The following is a 22,253-nucleotide window of genomic DNA, read 5'->3' on the forward strand; positions in this document are numbered from 1 at the left end:
CAGAGGGGAGAGTATCCCTGTATACAGGACAGTCCCGCAGAGGGGAGAGTATCCCTGTATACAGGACAGTCCCACAGAGGGGAGAGTATCACTGTATACAGGAGAGTCCCACAGAGGGGAGAGTATCCCTGTATACAGGACAGTCCCGCAGAGGGTAGAGTATCCCTGTTTACAGGACAGTCCCGCAGAGGGGAGAGTATCCCTGTATACAGGACAGTCCCACAGAGGTGAGAGTATCCCTGTGTACAGGACAGTCCCGCAGAGGGGAGAGTATCCCTGTATACAGGACAGTCCCGCAGAGGTGAGAGTATCCCTGTATACAGGACAGCCCCGCAGAGGTGAGGGTATCCCTATGTATAGGACAGTCCCGCAGAGGTGAGAGTATCCCTGTATACAGGACAGTCCCGAAGAGGTGAGGGTATCCCTATGTATAGGACAGTCCCGCAGAGGTGAGAGTATCCCTGTATACAGGACAGTCCCGCAGAGGTGAGGGTATCCCTATGTATAGGACAGTCCCGCAGAGGGGAGGGTATCCCTATGTATAGGACAGTCCCGCAGAGGGGAGAGTATCCCTGTATACAGGACAGTCCTACAGAGGTGAGAGTATCCCTGTATACAGGACAGTCCCACAGAGAGGAGAGTATCCCTGTATACAGGACAGTCCCGCAGAGGGGAGAGTATCCCTGTATACAGGACAGTCCCACAGAGGTGAGAGTATCCCTGTATACAGGACAGTCCCACAGAGGGGAGAGTATCCCTGTATACAGGACAGTCCCGCAGAGGGGAGAGTATCCCTGTATACAGGACAGTCCCACAGAGGTGAGAGTATCCCTGTATACAGGACAGTCCCACAGAGGTGAGAGTATCCCTGTATACAGGACAGTCCCACAGAGGTGAGAGTATCCCTGTATACAGGACAGTCCCGCAGAGTGGAGAGTATCCCTGTATACAGGACAGTCCCACAGAGGAGAGAGTATCCCTGTATACAGGACAGTCCCGCAGAGGTGAGGGTATCCCTGTATACAGGACAGTCCCACAGAGGTGAGAGTATCCCTGCATACAGGACAGTCCCACAGAGGTGAGAGTATCCCTGCATACAGGACAGTCCCACAGAGGTGAGAGTATCCCTGTATACAGGACAGTCCCACAGAGGGGAGAGTATCCCTGTATACAGGACAGTCCCACAGAGGAGAGAGTATCCCTGTATACAGGACAGTCCCACAGAGGGGAGAGTATCCCTGTATACAGGACAGTCCCGCAGAGGTGAGAGTATCCCTGTATACAGGACAGTCCCGCAGAGGTGAGAGTATCCCTGTATACAGGACAGTCCCGCAGAGGTGAGAGTATCCCTGTATACAGGACAGTCCCACAGAGGGGAGAGTATCCCTGTATACAGGACAGTCCCACAGAGGGGAGAGTATCCCTGTATACAGGACAGTCCCACAGAGGAGAGAGTATCCCTGTATACAGGACAGTCCCGCAGAGGTGAGAGTATCCCTGTATACAGGACAGTCCCACAGAGGCGAGGTATCCCTATGTACAGGACAGTCCCGCAGAGGTGAGAGTATCCCTGTATACAGGACAGTCCCACAGAGGGGAGAGTATCCCTGTATACAGGACAGTCCCACAGAGGTGAGAGTATCCCTGTATACAGGACAGTCCCACAGAGGCGAGGTATCCCTATGTACAGGACAGTCCCGCAGAGGTGAGAGTATCCCTGTATACAGGACAGTCCCGCAGAGGTGAGAGTATCCCTGTATACAGGACAGTCCCACAGAGGTGAGAGTATCCCTGTATACAGGACAGTCCCACAGAGGGGAGAGTATCCCTGTATACAGGACAGTCCCACAGAGGGGAGAGTATCCCTGTATACAGGACAGTCCCACAGAGGTGAGAGTATCCCTGTATACAGGACAATCCCGCAGAGGGGAGAGTATCCCTGTATACAGGACAGTCCTGCAGAGGTGAGAGTATCCCTGTATACAGGACAGTCCCGCAGAGGTGAGAGAATCCCTGTATACAGGACAGTCACACAGAGGCGAGAGTATCCCTGTATAAAGGACAGTCCCGCAGAGGTGAGAGTATCCCTGTATACAGGACAGTCCCGCAGAGGTGAGAGTATCCCTGTATACAGGACAGTCCCACAGAGGCGAGGTATCCCTATGTACAGGACAGTCCCGCAGAGGTGAGAGTATCCCTGTATACAGGACAGTCCCACAGAGGGGAGAGTATCCCTGTATACAGGACAGTCCCACAGAGGTGAGAGTATCCCTGTATACAGGACAGTCCCACAGAGGCGAGGTATCCCTATGTACAGGACAGTCCCGCAAAGGTGAGAGTATCCCTGTATACAGGACAGTCCCGCAGAGGTGAGAGTATCCCTGTATACAGGACAGTCCCACAGAGGGGAGAGTATCCCTGTATACAGGACAGTCCTGCAGAGGTGAAGTATCCCTGTATACAAGACAGTCCCGCAGAGGGGAGAGTATCCCTGTGTACAGTCCCGCAGAGGTGAGAGTATCCTTGTATACAGGACAGTCCCGCAGAGGTGAGAGTATCCCTGCATACAGGACAGTCCCACAGAGGTGAGAGTATCCCTGTGTACAGTCCCGCAGAGGTGAGAGTATCCTTGTATACAGGACAGTCCCGCAGAGGTGAGAGTATCCCTGTATACAGGACAGTCCCGCAGAGGTGAGAGTATCCCTGTATACAGGACAGTCCCGCAGAGGTGAGAGTATCCCTGTATACAGGACAATCCCGCAGAGGGGAGAGTATCCCTGTATACAGGACAGTCCTGCAGAGGTGAAGTATCCCTGTATACAAGACAGTCCCGCAGAGGGGAGAGTATCCCTGCATACAGGACAGTCCCGCAGAGGTGAGAGTATCCCTGTATACAGGACAGTCCCGCAGAGGTGAGAGTATCCCTGTATACAGGACAGTCCCACAGAGGCGAGGTATCCCTATGTACAGGACAGTCCCGCAGAGGTGAGAGTATCCCTGTATACAGGACAGTCCCACAGAGGCGAGGTATCCCTATGTACAGGACAGTCCAGCAGAGGTGAGAGTATCCCTGTATACAGGACAGTCCCGCAGAGGTGAGAGTATCCCTGTATACAGGACAGTCCCACAGAGGTGAGAGTATCCCTGTATACAGGACAGTCCCACAGAGGGGAGAGTATCCCTGTATACAGGACAGTCCTGCAGAGGTGAAGTATCCCTGTATACAAGACAGTCCCGCAGAGGGGAGAGTATCCCTGTGTACAGTCCCGCAGAGGTGAGAGTATCCTTGTATACAGGACAGTCCCGCAGAGGTGAGAGTATCCCTGCATACAGGACAGTCCCACAGAGGTTAGAGTATCCCTGTGTACAGTCCCGCAGAGGTGAGAGTATCCCTGCATACAGGACAGTCCCGCAGAGGTGAGAGTATCCCTGTATACAGGACAGTCCCGCAGAGGTGAGAGTATCCCTGTATACAGGACAGTCCCACAGAGGCGAGGTATCCCTATGTACAGGACAGTCCCGCAGAGGTGAGAGTATCCCTGTATACAGGACAGTCCCGCAGAGGTGAGAGTATCCCTGTATACAGGACAGTCCCGCAGAGGTGAGAGTATCCCTGTATACAGGACAGTCCCGCAGAGGTGAGAGTATCCCTGTATACAGGACAATCCCGCAGAGGGGAGAGTATCCCTGTATACAGGACAGTCCTGCAGAGGTGAAGTATCCCTGTATACAAGACAGTCCCGCAGAGGGGAGAGTATCCCTGCATACAGGACAGTCCCACAGAGGTGAGAGTATCCCTGTGTACAGTCCCGCAGAGGTGAGAGTATCCTTGTATACAGGACAGTCCCGCAGAGGTGAGAGTATCCCTGTATACAGGACAGTCCCGCAGAGGTGAGAGTATCCCTGTATACAGGACAGTCCCACAGAGGTGAGAGTATCCCTGTATACAGGACAATCCCGCAGAGGGGAGAGTATCCCTGTATACAGGACAGTCCTGCAGAGGTGAAGTATCCCTGTATACAAGACAGTCCCGCAGAGGGGAGAGTATCCCTGCATACAGGACAGTCCCACAGAGGTGAGAGTATCCCTGTGTACAGTCCCGCAGAGGTGAGAGTATCCCTGTATACAGGACAGTCCCGCAAAGGGGAGAGTATCCCTGCATACAGGACAGTCCCACAGAGGTGAGAGTATCCCTGTGTACAGTCCCGCAGAGGTGTGAGTATCCCTGTATACAGGACAGTCCTGCAGAGGTGAAGTATCCCTGCATACAGGACAGTCCCACAGAGGTGAGAGTATCCCTGTGTACAGTCCCGCAGAGGTGAGAGTATCCCTGTATACAGGACAGTCCCGCAGAGGGGAGAGTATCCCTGTGTACAGGACAGTCCCGCAGAGGGGAGAGTATCCCTGTATACAGGACAGTCCCGCAGAGGTGAGAGTATCCCTGTGTACAGGACAGTCCCGCAGAGGTGAGAGTATCCCTGTGTACAGGACAGTCCCGCAGAGGGGAGAGTATCCCTGTATACAGGACAGTCCCGCAGAGGTGAAAGTATCCCTGTATACAGGACAGTCTCGCAGAGGGGAGAGTATCCCTGTATACAGGACAGTCCCACAGAGGTGAGAGTATCCCTGTGTACAGTCCCGCAGAGGTGAGAGTATCCCTGTATACAGGACAGTCCCGCAGAGGGGAGAGTATCCCTGTGTACAGAACAGTCCCGCAGAGGGGAGAGTATCCCTGTATACAGGACAGTCCCACAGAGGTGAGAGTATCCCTGTGCACAGTCCCGCAGAGGTGAGAGTATCCCTGTATACAGGACAGTCCCGCAGAGGGGAGAGTATCCCTGCATACAGGACAGTCCCACAGAGGTGAGAGTATCCCTGTGTACAGGACAGTCCCGCAGAGGTGAGGGTATCCCTGTATACAGGACAGTCCCGTAGAGGTGAGAGAATCCCTGTATACAGGACAGTCCCGCAGAGGTGAGGGTATCCCTATGTATAGGACAGTCCCGCAGAGGTGAGAGTATCCCTGTATACAGGACAGTCCCGCAGAGGGGAGAGTATCCCTGTATACAGGACAGTCCCACAGAGGTGAGAGTATCCCTGTATACAGGACAGTCCCACAGAGGGGAGAGTATCCCTGTATACAGGACAGTCCCGCAGAGGGGAGAGTATCCCTGTATACAGGACAGTCCCACAGAGGGGAGAGTATCACTGTATACAGGAGAGTCCCACTGAGGGGAGAGTATCCCTGTATACAGGACAGTCCCGCAGAGGGTAGAGTATCCCTGTATACAGGACAGTACCGCAGAGGGGAGAGTATCCCTGTATACAGGACAGTCCCACAGAGGTGAGAGTATCCCTGTGTACAGGACAGTCCCGCAGAGGGGAGAGTATCCCTGTATACAGGACAGTCCCGCAGAGGTGAGAGTATCCCTGTATACAGGACAGCCCCGCAGAGGTGAGGGTATCCCTATGTATAGGACAGTCCCGCAGAGGTGAGAGTATCCCTGTATACAGGACAGTCCCGAAGAGGTGAGGGTATCCCTATGTATAGGACAGTCCCGCAGAGGTGAGAGTATCCCTGTATACAGGACAGTCCCGCAGAGGTGAGGGTATCCCTATGTATAGGACAGTCCCGCAGAGGGGAGGGTATCCCTATGTATAGGACAGTCCCGCAGAGGGGAGAGTATCCCTGTATACAGGACAGTCCCACAGAGGTGAGAGTATCCCTGCATACAGGACAGTCCCACAGAGGTGAGAGTATCCCTGCATACAGGACAGTCCCACAGAGGTGAGAGTATCCCTGTATACAGGACAGTCCCACAGAGGTGAGAGTATCCCTGTGTACAGGACAGTCCCGCAGAGGGGAGAGTATCCCTGTGTACAGGACAGTCCCGCAGAGGGGAGATTAGCCCTGTATACAGGACAGTCCCGCAAAGGTGAGAGTATCCCTGTATACAGGACAGTCCCGCAGAGGTGAGGGTATCCCTGTATACAGGACAGTCCCGCAGAGGGGAGAGTATCCCTGTATATAGGACAGTCCCGCAGAGGGGAGATTAGCCCTGTATACAGGACAGTCCCGCAGAGGTGAGAGTATCCCTGTATACAGGACAGTCCCACAGAGGGGAGAGTATCCCTGTGTACAGGACAGTCCCGCAGAGGTGAGAGTATTCATGTATACAGGACAGTCCCGCAGAGGGGAGAGTATCCCTGTATACAGGACAGTCCCACAGAGGTGAGAGTATCCCTGTATACAGGACAGTCCCACAGAGGTGAGAGTATCCCTGTATACAGGACAGTCCCACAGAGGTGAGAGTATCCCTGTATACAGGACAGTCCCGCAGAGGTGAGAGTATCCCTGTATACAGGACAGTCCCGCAGAGGGGAGAGTATCCCTGTATACAGGACAGTCCCGCAGAGGGGAGAGTATCCCTGTGTGCAGGACAGTCCCGCAGAGGGGAGAGTATCCTTGTGTACAGGACAGTCCCACAGAGGTGAGAGTATCCCTGTATACAGGACAGTCCCGCAGAGGGGAGAGTATCCCTGTATACAGGCAGTCCCGCAGAGGGGAGAGTATCCCTGTATACAGGACAGTCCCACAGAGGTGAGAGTATCCCTGTATACAGGACAGTCCCACAGAGGTGAGTGTATCCCTGTATACAGGAGAGTCCCGCAGAGGGGAGAGTATCCCTGTATACAGGACAGTCCCGTAGAGGTGAGAGTATCCCTGTATACAGGACAGTCCCGCAGAGGTGAGAGTATCCCTGTATACAGGACAGTCCTGCAGAGGGGAGAGTATCCCTGTATACAGGACAGTCCCACAGAGGTAAGAGTATCCCTGTATACAGGACAGTCCCACAGAGGGGAGAGTATCCCTATGTATAGGACAGTCCCGCAGAGGGGAGAGTATCCCTGTATACAGGACAGTCCCGCAGAGGTGAGAGTATCCCTGTATACAGGACAGTCCCACAGAGGTGAGAGTATCCCTGTGTACAGGACAGTCCCACAGAGGCGAGGTATCCCTATTGTAAGGGATTAGCTCGGTGGTAGGCGTGGATGACCCCTTTGGGGGTGCGTTTTCACAGAGAGATAGCCGATTAGAGGTTGAAAACAAGACTGATTTATTCATGCAATTTACTTAACACAATTGCAAGCATCAAAACAGCCAAAATAAAATAAAAGACAAAATAAATCCTTGCCTCTGTGGGCGGCTACCTTCTCACAGCTGGAACCTACCTAAGAAGTCTTTCCAACCTACTGTTGGGCCGACACTGCTGATCCTACAGCAGACACTCAAATGTCCATTTGTTTGCTTTTCACACAGCACAAACATTGTCCATTGAACATGTCCCTTTGTTTTCTTTCACACAGCACATGTTCATTTATAACAGGATCCTTTACTCTTCAGATTCTTCACATTGAACACAGTTCATTTAACAGGTCCCTTTACTCTTCACACTCTTCACATGGAACACTTCTCTTCACACTCTTCACATGGAACACTTTGTCTTCTCACCTTTGAGACGTCTTCACTCGTGGTTACCCTCCTTAGCTTCACATCGCTGTAGGGGGTCTTCTCCCATGCTCACCAGCTTGTCGGGAGGCACACATCCGACTGTCCCCCTCTCCCAGCCCACACGGCGACAGGAGGCAGCAGTCCTTCTCCCATGCCCACACGGCGTCGGGAGGTACACGTATGTCTGCCTTCCTCTCCCAGCCCACACGGCGACAGGAGGCAGCACTCAATAGATTTTCTCTGGACAAATTATAGAGGCCTTGATCTCCTCATTCTGAACAGCTGAATGGTTTTCAACTTCCTGCTGGCTCTCTCTGCAGCCAACACCCTATAGTATCAGTGAACTTTCAAAGCAGGTGGGAATGTGTCTCCTCTCAGTGACTACATTCCCAGATTTACCTGACTTCCTGTCACACTATGTACAGGACAGTCCCGCAGAGGGGAGAGTATCCCTGTATACAGGACAGTCCCGCAGAGGTGAGAGTATCCCTGTGTACAGGACAGTCCCGCAGAGGTGAGAGTATCCCTGTGTACAGGACAGTCCCACAGAGGCAAGGGTTTCCCTGTGTACAGGACAGTCCCGCAAAGGGGAGAGTATCCCTATGTACAGGACAGTCCCGCAGAGGGGAGAGTATCCCTGTGTACAGGACAGTCCCGCAGAGGTGAGAGTATCCCTGTGTCACTTACTGTTTATGTTGTGTTTATTCTGTGGAGTCCTAAAGGGACCCTGTCACTGACTTTTTATGGTGTGGTCATTCTGGAAGCATCCCATAGAGACCCTGTCACTGACTTTTTGTGTGGTGGGCACATTCTGGAATCCCTCTTTTTTTATGGTGGACACATTCTGGAAGTGTCCTAAAGAGACCCTATCACTGATTTTTATGGTGGGCACATTCTGAAAGTGTCTTTTAGAGACCCTGTCACCAACCGTTTATGGTGGACACACTCTGGGGGAGTCCTAAAGAGACCCTTTTACCAACTTTTTATGATGGGCACATTCTGGAGGAGTCCTGTCACCCTATAATAAAAACTTGATGGTAAAAGTACAGAAAAATAAAGCATTAAATAAAAAGTGTAAAACAATTATAAAAAACCCTACCAAACTTTTCCTCCCTCCTCCACAGGGGATGCACGCAAATAAAAAAAGTAATTGCACCACATATATTAGGTCTTGTCGCACACGCTGGAGTGAGGAGAACAATCAATTTAGGGCAACTAGTCACTGGTAACTCTAAACTGATGACCCGTAAAAGCTTTTAAAGTATCACCTACGGACAATTGTGTTTTTCTGTTGTTTTTTTGCCATTTTGCAGGCATGCAATTTTAAAGCATAACTAAAGCACCAAGAGAAAGACTGCAATAGTGTAATATAGTTTAATAAAATTCCCACACTACAAAACTGCACTTACAGGGTACGACATCACATGGACGAAATGCGTAGGGCAGAGCTATGCCGGTGACGTCACTTTGAGAGCCTCCATAGTGGAAGCACATATATAATAATGGATAAATAGAGGGCAGGTAAGCCTGGAGGGAGGCTCTCCAAAATGTATAGAGTTAGGACTGCAGATAATACTGGGGTGCCGTGAAGTGGCTCTGCAGCTTACGTTTGTGTTTGCAATTGTATGCAAACTAAATCCCTGTTTTTAATGTGAACCTTTAGACAGGATAATTGGGTTGGTTGCAGACTGGTTGGTAAGTTGAGCTAGGAATTGTCTTTGGTTTTGTTTGACATGCGTTGCCCTTCCATGTGCTCCTTGCTGCGAAGGCCAGTTATAGGTGGGGGCAGTGGCCATTTGTTTGATTGTAGACATCTTGCAGTTTCAGTGTATCTATTCTTTAGGTGCAGAGTATTTATTCTGTTCACCTGGCAATGCATCTAGCAAGTAGACGGCTGCTTAATAAACTGGCAATTGTTGGCTCCAAGCACTTGCCCAAAACAAGCAGTGGCAAGGAGAGGGAGTGAGCAAGTTAGCCTTCCATTGCTCTGAATTAATTTTGCCACTTCTTCTCTTCGGCACATTCTTGGAGCCAGAACAACCACTTGGTGTCAAGTAGCTGTCTACTAGCTAGCTACGTTGTCAGATAGCTGGTGCCCTGTCTGACAACATATCTAGGCTTACAAAGCACATAGGAACGTGGTTATGTGTTTTGTCCCTTAATGAAGGGAGATTCTTATTTAAGTACAAAATGGATACAAAAATATTAGTTGGGCCTATATTTTAATGGATCTATGCTGCTTAAGGTATGCATTGGGTACAGGAATCTCACATGACACCCATATCTGGTAATACCAGGGCATACTTAAGGCCCCTTTGACCCGCTGGCCAACCTTAGCATCCTTAAGCATGGTCAAACATTTTTTTTTTACCTCCTTTATTGTTTAAATGCATACTTCTGCTACCATCCTGTATGATAGCATTATTGCTATAACTACACCATATGTACATTATACTATTCATAGTTGTTGGCCTACTTGGATATTTTATTCCCAAGTTTTTTTTCTAAATGTCATTAAACTGGTATTGTGCAGTCTATGAATGGTCTAAATGGTATTTCAGAAAATTAATACATTACAGTATATATTCATGTTTATTACTGAGTGTCCATATGTTTAAATAAGTACAAAATGGATTCTTTTGCATATTCATATCTTCAGGAGACTGCAGGCGAAGAGTAAAGATTTATTTCATACACTGATGGCACCATACAAAAGATGATAACTGTGACAAATCCAGCCGCAGACCTTTGTCAAAAGTAAGATATAAAAAATGTTAACACTCACCTTGTAATAGTAACTGTCATTAACAATGGGGCTATATGGACATCTGAGGAATTTGCATGAAGAATAACATACAAGCAGGCATTTTAGAGATTGTGCGATTGGCTTTTAGGTTCACTTTTTCACTAAAATACACTATGCTGTCTTGGGGCCACAGTGTGTAAAAAAAAAATACTGTGTGGTTTTCAAACAATGTCCTTAGTTTTAATGTGATGCTAAACACACAGTTTAATTTATATTATCCCTTTCTCTTTATGTATATGGATGATGGCGCTGTATTTATTTCAATTAAAAAAAAATCTAAGTACCCTTTTTCATAATTGATATACAGCTGTCGTGTAACACAGCTCTTTCTCAGCCTGTCTGCAGGGAAACATAGGCAGGAGGAGCTTCTAGTCCTCCTCTGCTGCTCCTGTGATGCTGGGAGTGAACATCTAACGTTTGAAGTGTCTTCAAACTTGAACAGGATGTGGCTGATCACTTTGTTTGGAATTTTTATTTACAGGCTTTGGGGACGTTGATCATAGTCTACTGGTAAGGCATTAAAACTATGCACACTTTTTTTTTTTTTACACACTGTGGTCCCTAGACAGAAGAGTGTATTTAGTGAAAAGATGAACTTAGCCTTTAAGTGATGCACCTCCATGCATCTTCCACCACAGATGTGAGGAGCCCCATACTGTATGTTTTTGGTGTTCTGGCTAGGGGTCAGTCCCTGATACATAGGTGTTTTAGAAGTTTTTTTGGCACTACAGTCTGACTAATACATTCTGCCCTCTTAGACTATCTGTCCTTTGCTTTCCCACCCCAATCACTCGCCTAGCCTTTGTATGCCAATAACCAGATCTGACATCATAGCCACATAGGGCATGCCTGCTCTGCATCAGTACAAGTAAACAGATTACTAGAAGAGAAGGGCAAACTGTCACCCTACTCTGCTAGCACTTCACTATAGGAGAACAGATACTGAGGGGGTGACTATAAGTACACAGTTCTGAAAAAAATGTATATGCTGCATGGGAACAGCAATAATTAGGATTCTTTAAGCGGTCAGGGCAGCAATCTGGAACCATTTATTAAAGCATTCCTTTGCTGGGAGAGATATTAACACTTATCATTCTGCAAATGCTAGTTTCCTGGCTGTCATATATACACTCTTTATTCTATACTTGCCCCCTGTCCCTTACCTAGAACAAGCATGCAAATAAACATGTCTGACTTTAATTACTTTACGACTGGATAACACAAATATACAGCATCCAGAAAGTGAGCTTTAATCCTGGGTGACGCGTGTATGTGTTCCTCTGCTTGTGTTAGAAGCGCGCACGATAGCACACTCCTAGCACTGAGACCAAGCTGTCAGTGACAGTGCCAGGTCTCTACTTATGATCGAGAATCGGAAGAACGCAATCATGTGACTTTGGAGTAGCACTAATGAGAATGGAGCCTTAGACATAGATCATCCTTTTTTCCAGAATACAATCCCTATAAACCACTAAAAGATTAGAAGTGCGTTAACTTCTTGCCTCCTCCACTAAGGACTCCCTCGCTAAGACCAGAACTGACGCTAGTGAAGCAATTTATTCCTAAGGGCCAATATCCCATGAATGTCCGCAACAATCAAATAGTCATTGAACTAAAGTTAAATTTAAATTAAAAAAATTAAAAATGACCCCAAATTGAGATGAATTTCTGCCCAGTACAAATTGTTATATATTATACTGGTTTAATGATAAAAAGTAAAATTATTAAATGATGCAAAATGCATATTTCTATTTTCACATCCTTAACTGATATGTAAAGTTTTTTAATCTTCAATATTCAGTGAATATAACATAGATTTAAATTCAAAAATATCATATACTCATATAGACATATCACATAGTACTAAAGGGTACCTACCCAAACCCCAAAGGGGAAAAGAAAAGCACCTGGACTAATATGGTGACATAGGGAAGGTCCCATGCACATCAGTTCCAGAGGGGAATGTATAATCAAACACTCTATGGCCAAAAACAACAGGAGTCTTGTCCTAGGGCCATGTAAACCTATCAAAAAATGTATAATGTAGGTATGGGTCAATATATAGATACACAAGGTAATCCCTATGGAGGAAATCCCTCCATGGATCACAGGGAAATAAAGGGTACTCACACTGCCACAAGTGCTAATGGTAAAACATATGCCACAGGTCAGTATCTATGAATCGTATTGGAGTGTCTGAAGTATGTAAGCATAGTATGTTAAGAAAATGGGACTCAATTGACCCATACCTACATTATACATTTTTTGATAGGTTTACATGGCCCTAGGACAAGACTCCTGTTGTTTTTGGCCATAGAGTGTTTGGTTATACATCCCCCTCTGGAACTAATGTGCGTGGGAGCTTCCCTATATCACTGTATTGGTCCTGGTGCTTCATGTACTTTTTTTCTTTTCCCCTTTGGGGTTTGGGTAGGTACCCTTGAGTACTATGGGATATGTATATGATATTTTTGAATTTAAATCTATGTTATACTCACTGAATATCGAAGATTAAAAAATGTAACATGTCAGTTAAGGATGTGGAAATAGAGATTTGCATTTTGCATCATTTAATAATTATACTGTATGTCCCAGTACCAATAGGATCTCCTGAGGAAGCTATAAGCGAAACGCGTAGTGATGCATTGGCGTATGATGCTTGAGATCCCTGTTTGACACGAATATTATAAAGACCATTGCAAACTCTGTGCTTTTCCATCACATACTAGACCTTAGTCTGACAGGGGCATGTAACAGGTTCCTTTGCTATGCGTACCTACCTCATTTGGGAGATATCATTTGTATTCATCATATACCTTTTACATATGATATGGTTTTAACACAAAATAATTTGTCATAGTAAATTTCATATTTTTTATCTGCTGAGTACTTGTGTTTCCTTATGGGATTACCGGTGGCAGCCTTTAAAGTCCTACGTTTTTTTCTACATTTTATTGTGCTCCTCCACCTTTCACTGTCCAGTAACAAGCTGAGGGTGGGTCCAGGACTACCTGGACTCAGAGGAAGTGGGTTGAATGACACTGGTTATTAGACTGAGGACATCTCATCTTACTTTGCACTTCAGTACATTAGTCCTCAACATGTAGGTATATAGTGCACTGTTGGAAGTCTCAGGCTGTAGATACAGATGCTGTGAATAATAATTTTGTAACTCACTGTTTCTGTGCTAAGGCTGGCTGCCAATTTATCCAATAGTCGATAAACATGTATAATCTTCATGTTTTGGTATAAAGTATTGAGATTATCCTTGGAATGAAATCAGATTTTTGTATGTGGGAATTGTTTAACAATTTTGTTCCTGTGACGGTCTATCTTTGCTTATCAGCACTATTGAAAGCTGGTGCTTAAATTCTGCTGTCATAGAAGATAGCAGCTGCATCTATAGTGTATAAATGGAAATGTCAGTCTTAAAAGAGAAAGGTTATCTAGGCATAGTATAGCTAGTCATTTGTAAACACATAAAGTCTTCTAGGCCACCAGAAACAGATTGCCAGTTTTGTCATTTCAGTGGCAGTTTATTGTCAAACTTTTCACCAGGGAAGTACTTATAATGTTCAATACAAAGACATAGACATATTTAAAATATTACTTATAGATTTTCAAAGGTCATACTGGGCATGTGTGTTGTGGAAGTGAAATGTGAATATTTTATATATTATTACAGAGAGAATACACATGCAAATTCCCTTCCCAGCACAACCAAGGAGAACGGACTGCTGGAACTGTCAACCACTCCGGTAGGTTGTTATCACAGCTCATATGTCACTTTGATACCACCCAAGAGTGACCTTGCCACCTTTCCTTGAGGGCACAGCATTTGTACATTTACAGTGGGCATCACTGCACCTTCCCACATACTGGAATATTGCACACTTTTCCCTAACCCCTAATACTGAGGCTGATGGTTCTTTAGCAAAAGTCTAATCAGTCTCTGCATGGCATGGCATCAGTCTCTGCATGGCAAACATGGAATATCCACTAAAATCCCTCAGTAAGGGATCGTTAACATCACAATGCACATAAAACACGCACAAAATGCACATATGTTGACATGTGTTTTTTAACCACTTGCCGACCGCCGCAAGTAGATATACTGCGGCGGTCAGCCCCTCACAGGCAAATTGACGTATATAAACGTCACTGGCCTGTGAGGCTCTGGGGAGCGAGAGCGCGCTGCCGGAAGCGCGCTCCCGCTCCCGCGCGGTCACGGACCCCCCCTGCGCGTGTGACCGGCGGACCCGATGTCCGCCTGTCACTCTGCGATCGTCGGGGGAGAGGGAGAAAGTCAGGTGGCTAGTGTAAACAAGCCGCCTGTCATTCTCCCCTGTGTAGAAACAGTGATCATACGGTTCTACTATGTAGGACCGTTGATCATTGTTCCTACACCTCAAGCCACAGCCAATCACAGTTAGACACACACAGCCCCTCCCTCTCAAATAAAGTTAACCCCTTCACTACCAGTGTCATTTTACAGTAATAGTGCATATATATAGCACTGATTACTGTAGAAATGTCACTGGTAACCCCAAAAGTGTCAAAAATGTCAGTCAAGGGTCCGATCTGTCCGCCCCAATGTCGCATTACCGCAAAAAAAATTGCAGTTTGCCGCCATTACGCGTTAAAAAAAAAAAACAACAAAAATGACTTTGTTAGTAAACGCGATAACTTTTGCGCAAACCAATCAAAATACGCTTTTTGCGATTTTTTTTTTTACCAAAAATATGTAGCACAAAGCAAATTGGCCGAAAATGTTAAAAATTTTTGATTTTTACATTTTTTTGGGGGAATTTCATATAAAAAATGTGAAAAATATTGTTATTTTTGCAAAATTGACGCTCTTTTTTTGTTTATAGCGCATGATCAAAAAATCGCACAGGTGATCAAATACCACCAAAAGAAAGCTCTGTTTGTGGGGAAAAAAGGACGTCAAATTCGTTTAGGTACAGCGTCACACGACCGCGCAATTGTCCGTTAAAATCACGCAGTGCCGAATCGCAAAATACCCCCTGGTCAGGAAGGGGGTAAAATCTTCTGGGTCTTAAGTGGTTAACACGTTGCACTGCATTTTCCTGCCACCTCAATAGTCAAAATTCTAAGATCTTGTTTTTTTTGTTATGATAGACATGTTACCATGCTTTGTTATACAATGCACCACAATGTACCTGTCTGGTATGATTGGGGCACAAAGAAAACAAATGTTTTCTAGGTGTTCTTCTGTAAAGCCTTCCCTGTCTTTCCTTAGGGCTTGCAGAATGGATCAGAGCGATTCCAAATGGTGAAAGTGGTCACATGTCAGAATCGCTGAGATCTATACCTAAGGAAAGACTGGGAAGAAGAGTGGGGCTTTCAAAACCCAGAAACGCTGCACTGGCTGCATGGTCAGTGACAGCTAATCACCCACGAAGGTAAGTACAGCAGGGACCAGGGTGATGGGGAGTTTGTATGGTGTTAGTTCACCTTTATGTTTTTTGAAAAGGTAAACTTACACCTTAAGGCCTGGTTCACACCTATGCATTTTTTTAGTGCGTTTTCAGTTTTGCAGAAGAATGCTACCGTCCATTTAACATGGTTTCCTATGGGTCACGTTCACAACTGTGCATTTTATGGAAAGGGCCAGGGGCCAGCAGGTTGTGTTTTGGTTCCATAGACTTCAATGCATCAAAAATGTTTATTGAAAAATGTAAATTGCACCTGGAAATTACATCAACTACAGTCTGCATAGGTGTGAACCAGGCCTAAATATACTCTGTGCTGACAGCACAAACGATAATCACAAACTCAAGAAGTAGCCCGGTTCCCTGACACTCCTCTGAACACTGCCTAAACAGGGACTGAGAGTAAAGTTGATTAGACCAGTGTTCCGTGAGGCTTGTGGGACTGCAGGGGAGCTTGTGAGTGAGAGCTGGCGTCTGATATTGTAATGTGCCAACAGTTTTTTTTAATTCTTGTTGCAGCACTTAGTTGATATAAAAAGGGAAAATAGAACCATATTTATTACTGTACATCAGCAAGTATTGGCTGTGCAACCTATGTACCTAACCATAGTAAATAAGTAAATGGGGAACAGGAAAGCTGTAAATAAGTGAAAAGGAAACCGCAAAGCTAGCACTAAATAAGTTATTCCCACAGAGACAATAGTGTACCAAAGAAGAAAGTGAATAAGTGAGACGCTGTATGCAAATAATAATCACAAAAAAGCTAACTAAAACAAATACCAACTCCAAGTGCAGTGCAATAATACACTCCAAACATTTTCTGTATATATACAGTAATATAAAATTGCAAAATCTGTGACATTACTTCAATACATACATAATAATACAAATACCGGTATGTACTGAAAATGATAAAATTTAAACAACCGTGAAGATATACAACGATGTGTAACCACTCTTTAATAATCAATTTCCACCATTAGTATCCAAACATAAATTGCGCTAACTCAAAACATAACCTAAAAGTCTGTATAATATCGCAATGTGTTTCACTGTGCTTCCCAAATTTACGCGTGGTATGCCCAAACGCTTTGGGACACTCCAAGCTGCTCACCTTATGTACAGACCTCTAAATTATAGAAGTATTCGCTTGTATAACCAACTCGCTTAGTACATCAGGGAAAGTTGAACTTCAAAGGTGGAATCTTCACCCATTCTCAAGGATCTCCAGAGCTCAGAAATAACAAATAGGCTTGCAGAGTGCTCTTTGTATATAAAATGTCCCCATATCCAAATAGATACAATAATAAAATTATTGAGGCTGGAAACATCTCCAGTAAGTCATGGCTACATATGTGCCTAGCCCACCATAGAAATGATCCTGGAATCAAATATGACATTTTGCAGAGATCAGCAGCTATACCTAATATTAGCGTGTTGTGCTGTGCAGAGACTTAGCCAACCATATACTTGGATCCAAAATAATGCTCTTCAGAGATCGACAGCTTTCACCTGTATTAGCGTGCTGGTATGATTGGGCCAACTCCGCCTTACATGTTACGTCCTATACGGGACTTCATCAGAGGAAAACAATATGCATTTCTGAATGTTTTGGGGCACAGCCTATGTATTTAGTACTATAGCTTTTCACCTAGGCATTATTGCATAAATCTTATCTGTCTCTTGCATTAGTAACCTGGTGATCTGAGAACCCCTGTCTATGGTTTAGAAGTGAAATTCTTAACCACACACTTAAAAGACTCTCACTGTTTTGCACAGACAGTAAACTTCATTTTAAATCTAATAAATACTAGGCCACCATTTAGAGGGATGCACTGAAAGTTTGAATACAATTAGTGACACTGAGAGGAGCTAATTTATTGAGCACGTGCTTCAGCAAGTATAATTCCAGGGACGCCGCAAGGTGCTCACTTGATTCTTGCTGCATTGCATTGCAGATTCTTTAGTTTAAGATAAACTAGTAAAATATTTGATTTTAGAAATACTGCAACAGTGCAACCTTTTGTACACACCATTTGTAGCTGAGTGATTATTTTACCTTGTTGCATGGAATTGCTTCTATAAATACCCTGTTGTTGCCCCCCCCCCCTCCCCAAAGGCTTTATTGTGTTTTGTGCTAAAGAAAGATCATAACTTAAAAATTACATATCTTTACGAAAGACAAAGAAGAGTCGGAAACAGTCTGAAAACCTTTCAAGAAGAAATTCTTCCAGGCGAAGCAGGGACAGTCATATATCTGATGGAGGTATACCTGAAGCTGTGACACTGTTTGAAGTTGTCAGCATTGGCAAAAGAGCAATACAGGTAAGTTCTATTGTTATTAGCAGTTGTGTGTCTCATTATATTTTTGACCTACATTTCATTCTTAAATGTTCCAATCATGATATCATGGGAAAAGAGGCACCTATCAAGTTCAAGACTGGTATTTGTTTACTAAGGCATATGTACTTTTTTTTCCTTTTTTTTTTTACCTCGGCATGATAATTTTTAAAATAGGCATAAATCCTAGTCTGTGTCAGAAGTACATTTTAAATTATGTGGTACTAATTGTAAAAATTACAGGGTATATTTATACAGATGTGAAACTGACATTCAACAAATATTTACTGCCAGTGAATCTTCCTGGTGCATGCATTTTTAGTGACAGCAATTGGTTCCCCACCAGTGAATGCTGGTGAAAATCACATTCTATACTTTAAAAATATGTCCCATGTGAGAATTCACTAAAGGAGCTCTAAGTAAATGTGTCTGAGATAACTGAAGGATACACTAATATATACTGTCTTTGTAAGGGTGTCCATAGATATTTAAAGGCAATTGGATCTGCTGGTGGGTCCACAAATAGAAACATTCAACTTGAGTAAATGTGGCTGGTTTATGGAATGGTGAGGGCAGGGGTAAGTAGTTAAGTGGAATTAATGGGGTGGGGGTGGCTTTGGGGGGACAATACTGGCTGGGACATAATATCCAATATGCATGCTTGAAGACTGATACCCCCCCCCCCCCCTTCCTCCAACCTGCTTCATTGTAAAGAATCAGTAGACATGAAATGGTCACTTGATCCAGGTAAAAATGGAATTTAAACCCGGGAACCGACATTTAGAGATTGAGAATTTCACTCTTAAAGAAACCTTGTATCTGTAGAAATATACAGGCTGTCAATGCTCACATATCCCTATGCAAATGCTAATTGCCTGGCTGTCATTCTGCTTTAAAAGCCTCAGTTCTTTCTGAGTCACTGAGGTTTATTTACTAAAGGCAAATATGCTATTCGCTTTGCAAGGGAAGTAGAACTTTGTAAGGGAAGTTTCCCCAGAGTTTAGTAAATGTGGCGACATTTTATTTTGCAAAGAATACCACATCACTTGCAAGGAAAAAAAACAGCATTTTTGTTTGAACATTATTGGATGATGGAAGTCAGAAGAGCTTTGCCTTTTTTACTAAGCTGGGGCAAATCCCTTTGTAAAGTTCCACTTCCTTTGCAAAGTGAACAGTCTATTTTCCTTTAGTAAATAAACCCCCCAGTCTCTTTTTACTAAAGGAAAATAGACTGATTACTTAGCTAGGGAAACTGAGCTTAGTGAATGCGGTGAAGTTTCACTTTGCAAAGAATACCCAATCATATGCAAGGAGAATAAAAAAAGCAGTGTTGAGTGCACATTATTATTATTGGATAATGTAAGTTAGCAGAGCTACACCTCAATCACTATGCACTGAGGAAAATACCCATGCAAAGTGCAACTTCCCCTGCAACTGACCTGGACCAAGTATGGAGATTTTAACTTTTTACTTCACTAGCTTAATACTCTTTCAGGACAGTGGCTCAAAGTATGGATGGTATAGGATCAGCATAGAAAGAAGAGGGGTAACCCCTGTGTGCCGCACATCTAAGAAATCCTGTGAAGGTGGATGGATTGGCAACCTCAGCCTGGACTCTGACCAGGCCATGCCCCCAACGCATTTCGTTCCACCCCCATGACTAAGCCATGGGGGGGGGGGGGGGGTAGGAGCGAAACATGTGGCCTTGTCAGAGTCTCAGCAGCAGATGCAGAGGCACCTACTTATATACCCCCCATTCACTGAGCCTGAGCAGCAGACACACAGCTAACCGGCTACATAGGATCAGCATGACTTCCAGACTACATCTGTAAAATATCCCTGAGCACAGATTCAGACTTCACAGAAGATTCAGAAGGGGAGGTAGAAAAAGACAGTAGAAGAATGTAGTTAGCAGATTCAATATGATTGGATGAATGTCATCCTAAATTTATACATCTGTCCAGTTGCTTTATCCTAAAACTATGGTCAGCAGCCAGTTAAATTATTGGTTGTGGAGAACATTTCTGTCTCCATGCTAACCTTTTAGGATGGATCACTCTCTAAGCTGCGGGGGGCAGGGGGGGGGGGCAGGGCCTTCTCAGAATAATCAAAAGTGTTTGGTCCTGGTGATTTGATAATGCTTAGATTGTGAAAGAAATCCACTTTATTATGACAATTTTATTATGATTGCAAGTACCTGAACCTTTTTGATGTTTATCCTTTCACCCTGTGAGGTTGCCTAATGCAATAGTATTTTTTATTTATATTTCTTCTGTTTAGGAAAATATGCAAGCTTTCCCTGAAACTATCTCCACATGTATTTGTTTAATTGACAGTCAGAACAATTTTATAATATCCAAGTTTAGGTTTTTATGATCCATTTATTTAATGAATCATTTTACAGGCATCCTGTGGTGCTGTAGGTAGAAACTGTGTGTGTTTTCTCTTAAGCCCCGTACACACGTACCGATGGTCGGCTTACAAATGTTCCTCTTTTCTCCCCGGGATGTCGGTGTCTGCTGAAAAGTGCAAAGACAGCACAAGGACAGCACAAGAATTTTGTCCGCCGACTGCAGAAGTGATGTCATGTAATGGTTAACTTTCCCTGTGTTTTCTATTTTCTGAGCATGCCCAGTCTTGCAAATCTGCGGTCTGTCGGCCGAATTGTGTACTGACAGGCGAACAATCGTCCGTTCTGGTGTCGGCATACAAATATTTTCATGTTTGCACGAAAGACTTTTGTCCGCGGATTGTGCGCAGACATCTGTCGGAGGCACCATACTAACACACGTACAATCGGCAGATCATTCGTCCACCGACGTTTGTATGCCGACGATCGGTACGTGTGTACGGGCCTTCACACTGCATATCTTTATAAACTAGACATGATCACGTGAATGGTTTGTTTCCTTGCAGTCTGTTGTAGATGATTGGATCGAAGCCTATCAAGAGGATAGGGATGCAGCTTTACTTGACCTTATTAACTTCTATATCCAGTGTTCAGGATGCCAAGGTACTTTAGCTTATTTAATTTTTGTTTTTTTGTATAATACATTTTACTTAATTAGGTAAAAATTATATTCAATCTTTTTTATGTCTCTCTAGGAGTGGTCACAGCAGAACTGTTTCAAAATCCAAATAACAGAGAAATTATGCAGAAACTCACTGAGGAGTTTGATGAGGTAGTATTGTCATACTTTCTTGTATGTTAAGCCCCTGTACACACGGGCTAAATGCCAGCCGGTTAAAAAAAAAACAAAACGGGTGATATTCAGCCTGTGTGTAAGCCAGCCGGTCCAACACAAGCCGGCCGTTTGGCCATTTGCACTCCTGTGTAAAGTCCTGGGGAGAATTGAGATGCTTCTGGGAATGTCACACATGTGCAAATTTCCACTGCTCTCTAGCGCAGTATGTAAAGCATGAGCAGCCAATCAATAGCCTGGCCTGATTGATGTTATGTGAAGGATGGTGGCATGCCCAGTTGAGTGCAAGTACTCTTCAAACCATAAGTAACATCAGTTACGGCTGGTATTTGCATTCTTTTTTTAAGGCTAATGTGAATAATCTTATTAGTGAGTGTTAATGTTTTCAATAATTATTTCTCTTCATAGTTTATATTGCACATTGGTATATTGGGGCAGCCGCATTTAATTATAAAATAAAAAAATAAAAAATAATTTAATTATAACACATGCTTCTTGCTTAGTAGTACTAAACAGTAAGTGGGTGTTATACCTATGGGTCAGGTCTGAGCTGACTGAATACAGAAGACTCTATATGTGGTTGCCCATTTGGAAGGTATTAGGAAGGATAATAATGATTTTCTCTGATGTTCCAATGACCACTGGAGAGAGCATTTACAATCCTTTATGTGAAATCCAAAAATCAAAATGTGAAACAGGAAACAAGTAAAAATGTGAAAATCATGTTAAATGACTTGCAGGTTGATGTTGCAAAAATAACTTGGATGTTTACTCACTGAAAGTGTGCCATATTATTCCTAAATGACATATGTGAATACAACTTTGCTTTTCCAACTTTCTTTTAAATGCTGGCATGATAGGCGATAATTGATAATATCTGAGAAAAAATCTGCATTTGTTGCCCATATTATCTACTTGTATTATTCCTTTAATTC

The 22,253-nt window shown here is 44.6% G+C and overlaps 1 protein-coding gene across 1 annotated transcript in view; it reads left to right on the forward strand.

Annotated features, from left to right (window-relative positions):
- The window catches only part of LOC309546331 (cohesin subunit SA-2-like), a 124,601-nt gene that overhangs the window by 6,228 nt on the left and 96,120 nt on the right, over positions 1–22,253 (forward strand). Inside the window, exons 2-6 of the mRNA XM_082245944.1 lie at positions 10,173–10,270; positions 14,005–14,077; positions 17,957–18,100; positions 21,032–21,128; positions 21,221–21,297. Of these exons, the coding sequence (XP_082102070.1) occupies positions 10,230–10,270; positions 14,005–14,077; positions 17,957–18,100; positions 21,032–21,128; positions 21,221–21,297 (432 nt within the window). The 5' untranslated portion in view covers positions 10,173–10,229. The remainder of the gene's footprint in view (positions 1–10,172; positions 10,271–14,004; positions 14,078–17,956; positions 18,101–21,031; positions 21,129–21,220; positions 21,298–22,253) is intronic.

This window comes from Pelophylax lessonae (assembly GCF_965119305.1).
Source record: "Pelophylax lessonae genome assembly, chromosome: 2".
In the NCBI taxonomy this organism is placed as follows: domain Eukaryota; kingdom Metazoa; phylum Chordata; class Amphibia; order Anura; family Ranidae; genus Pelophylax; species Pelophylax lessonae.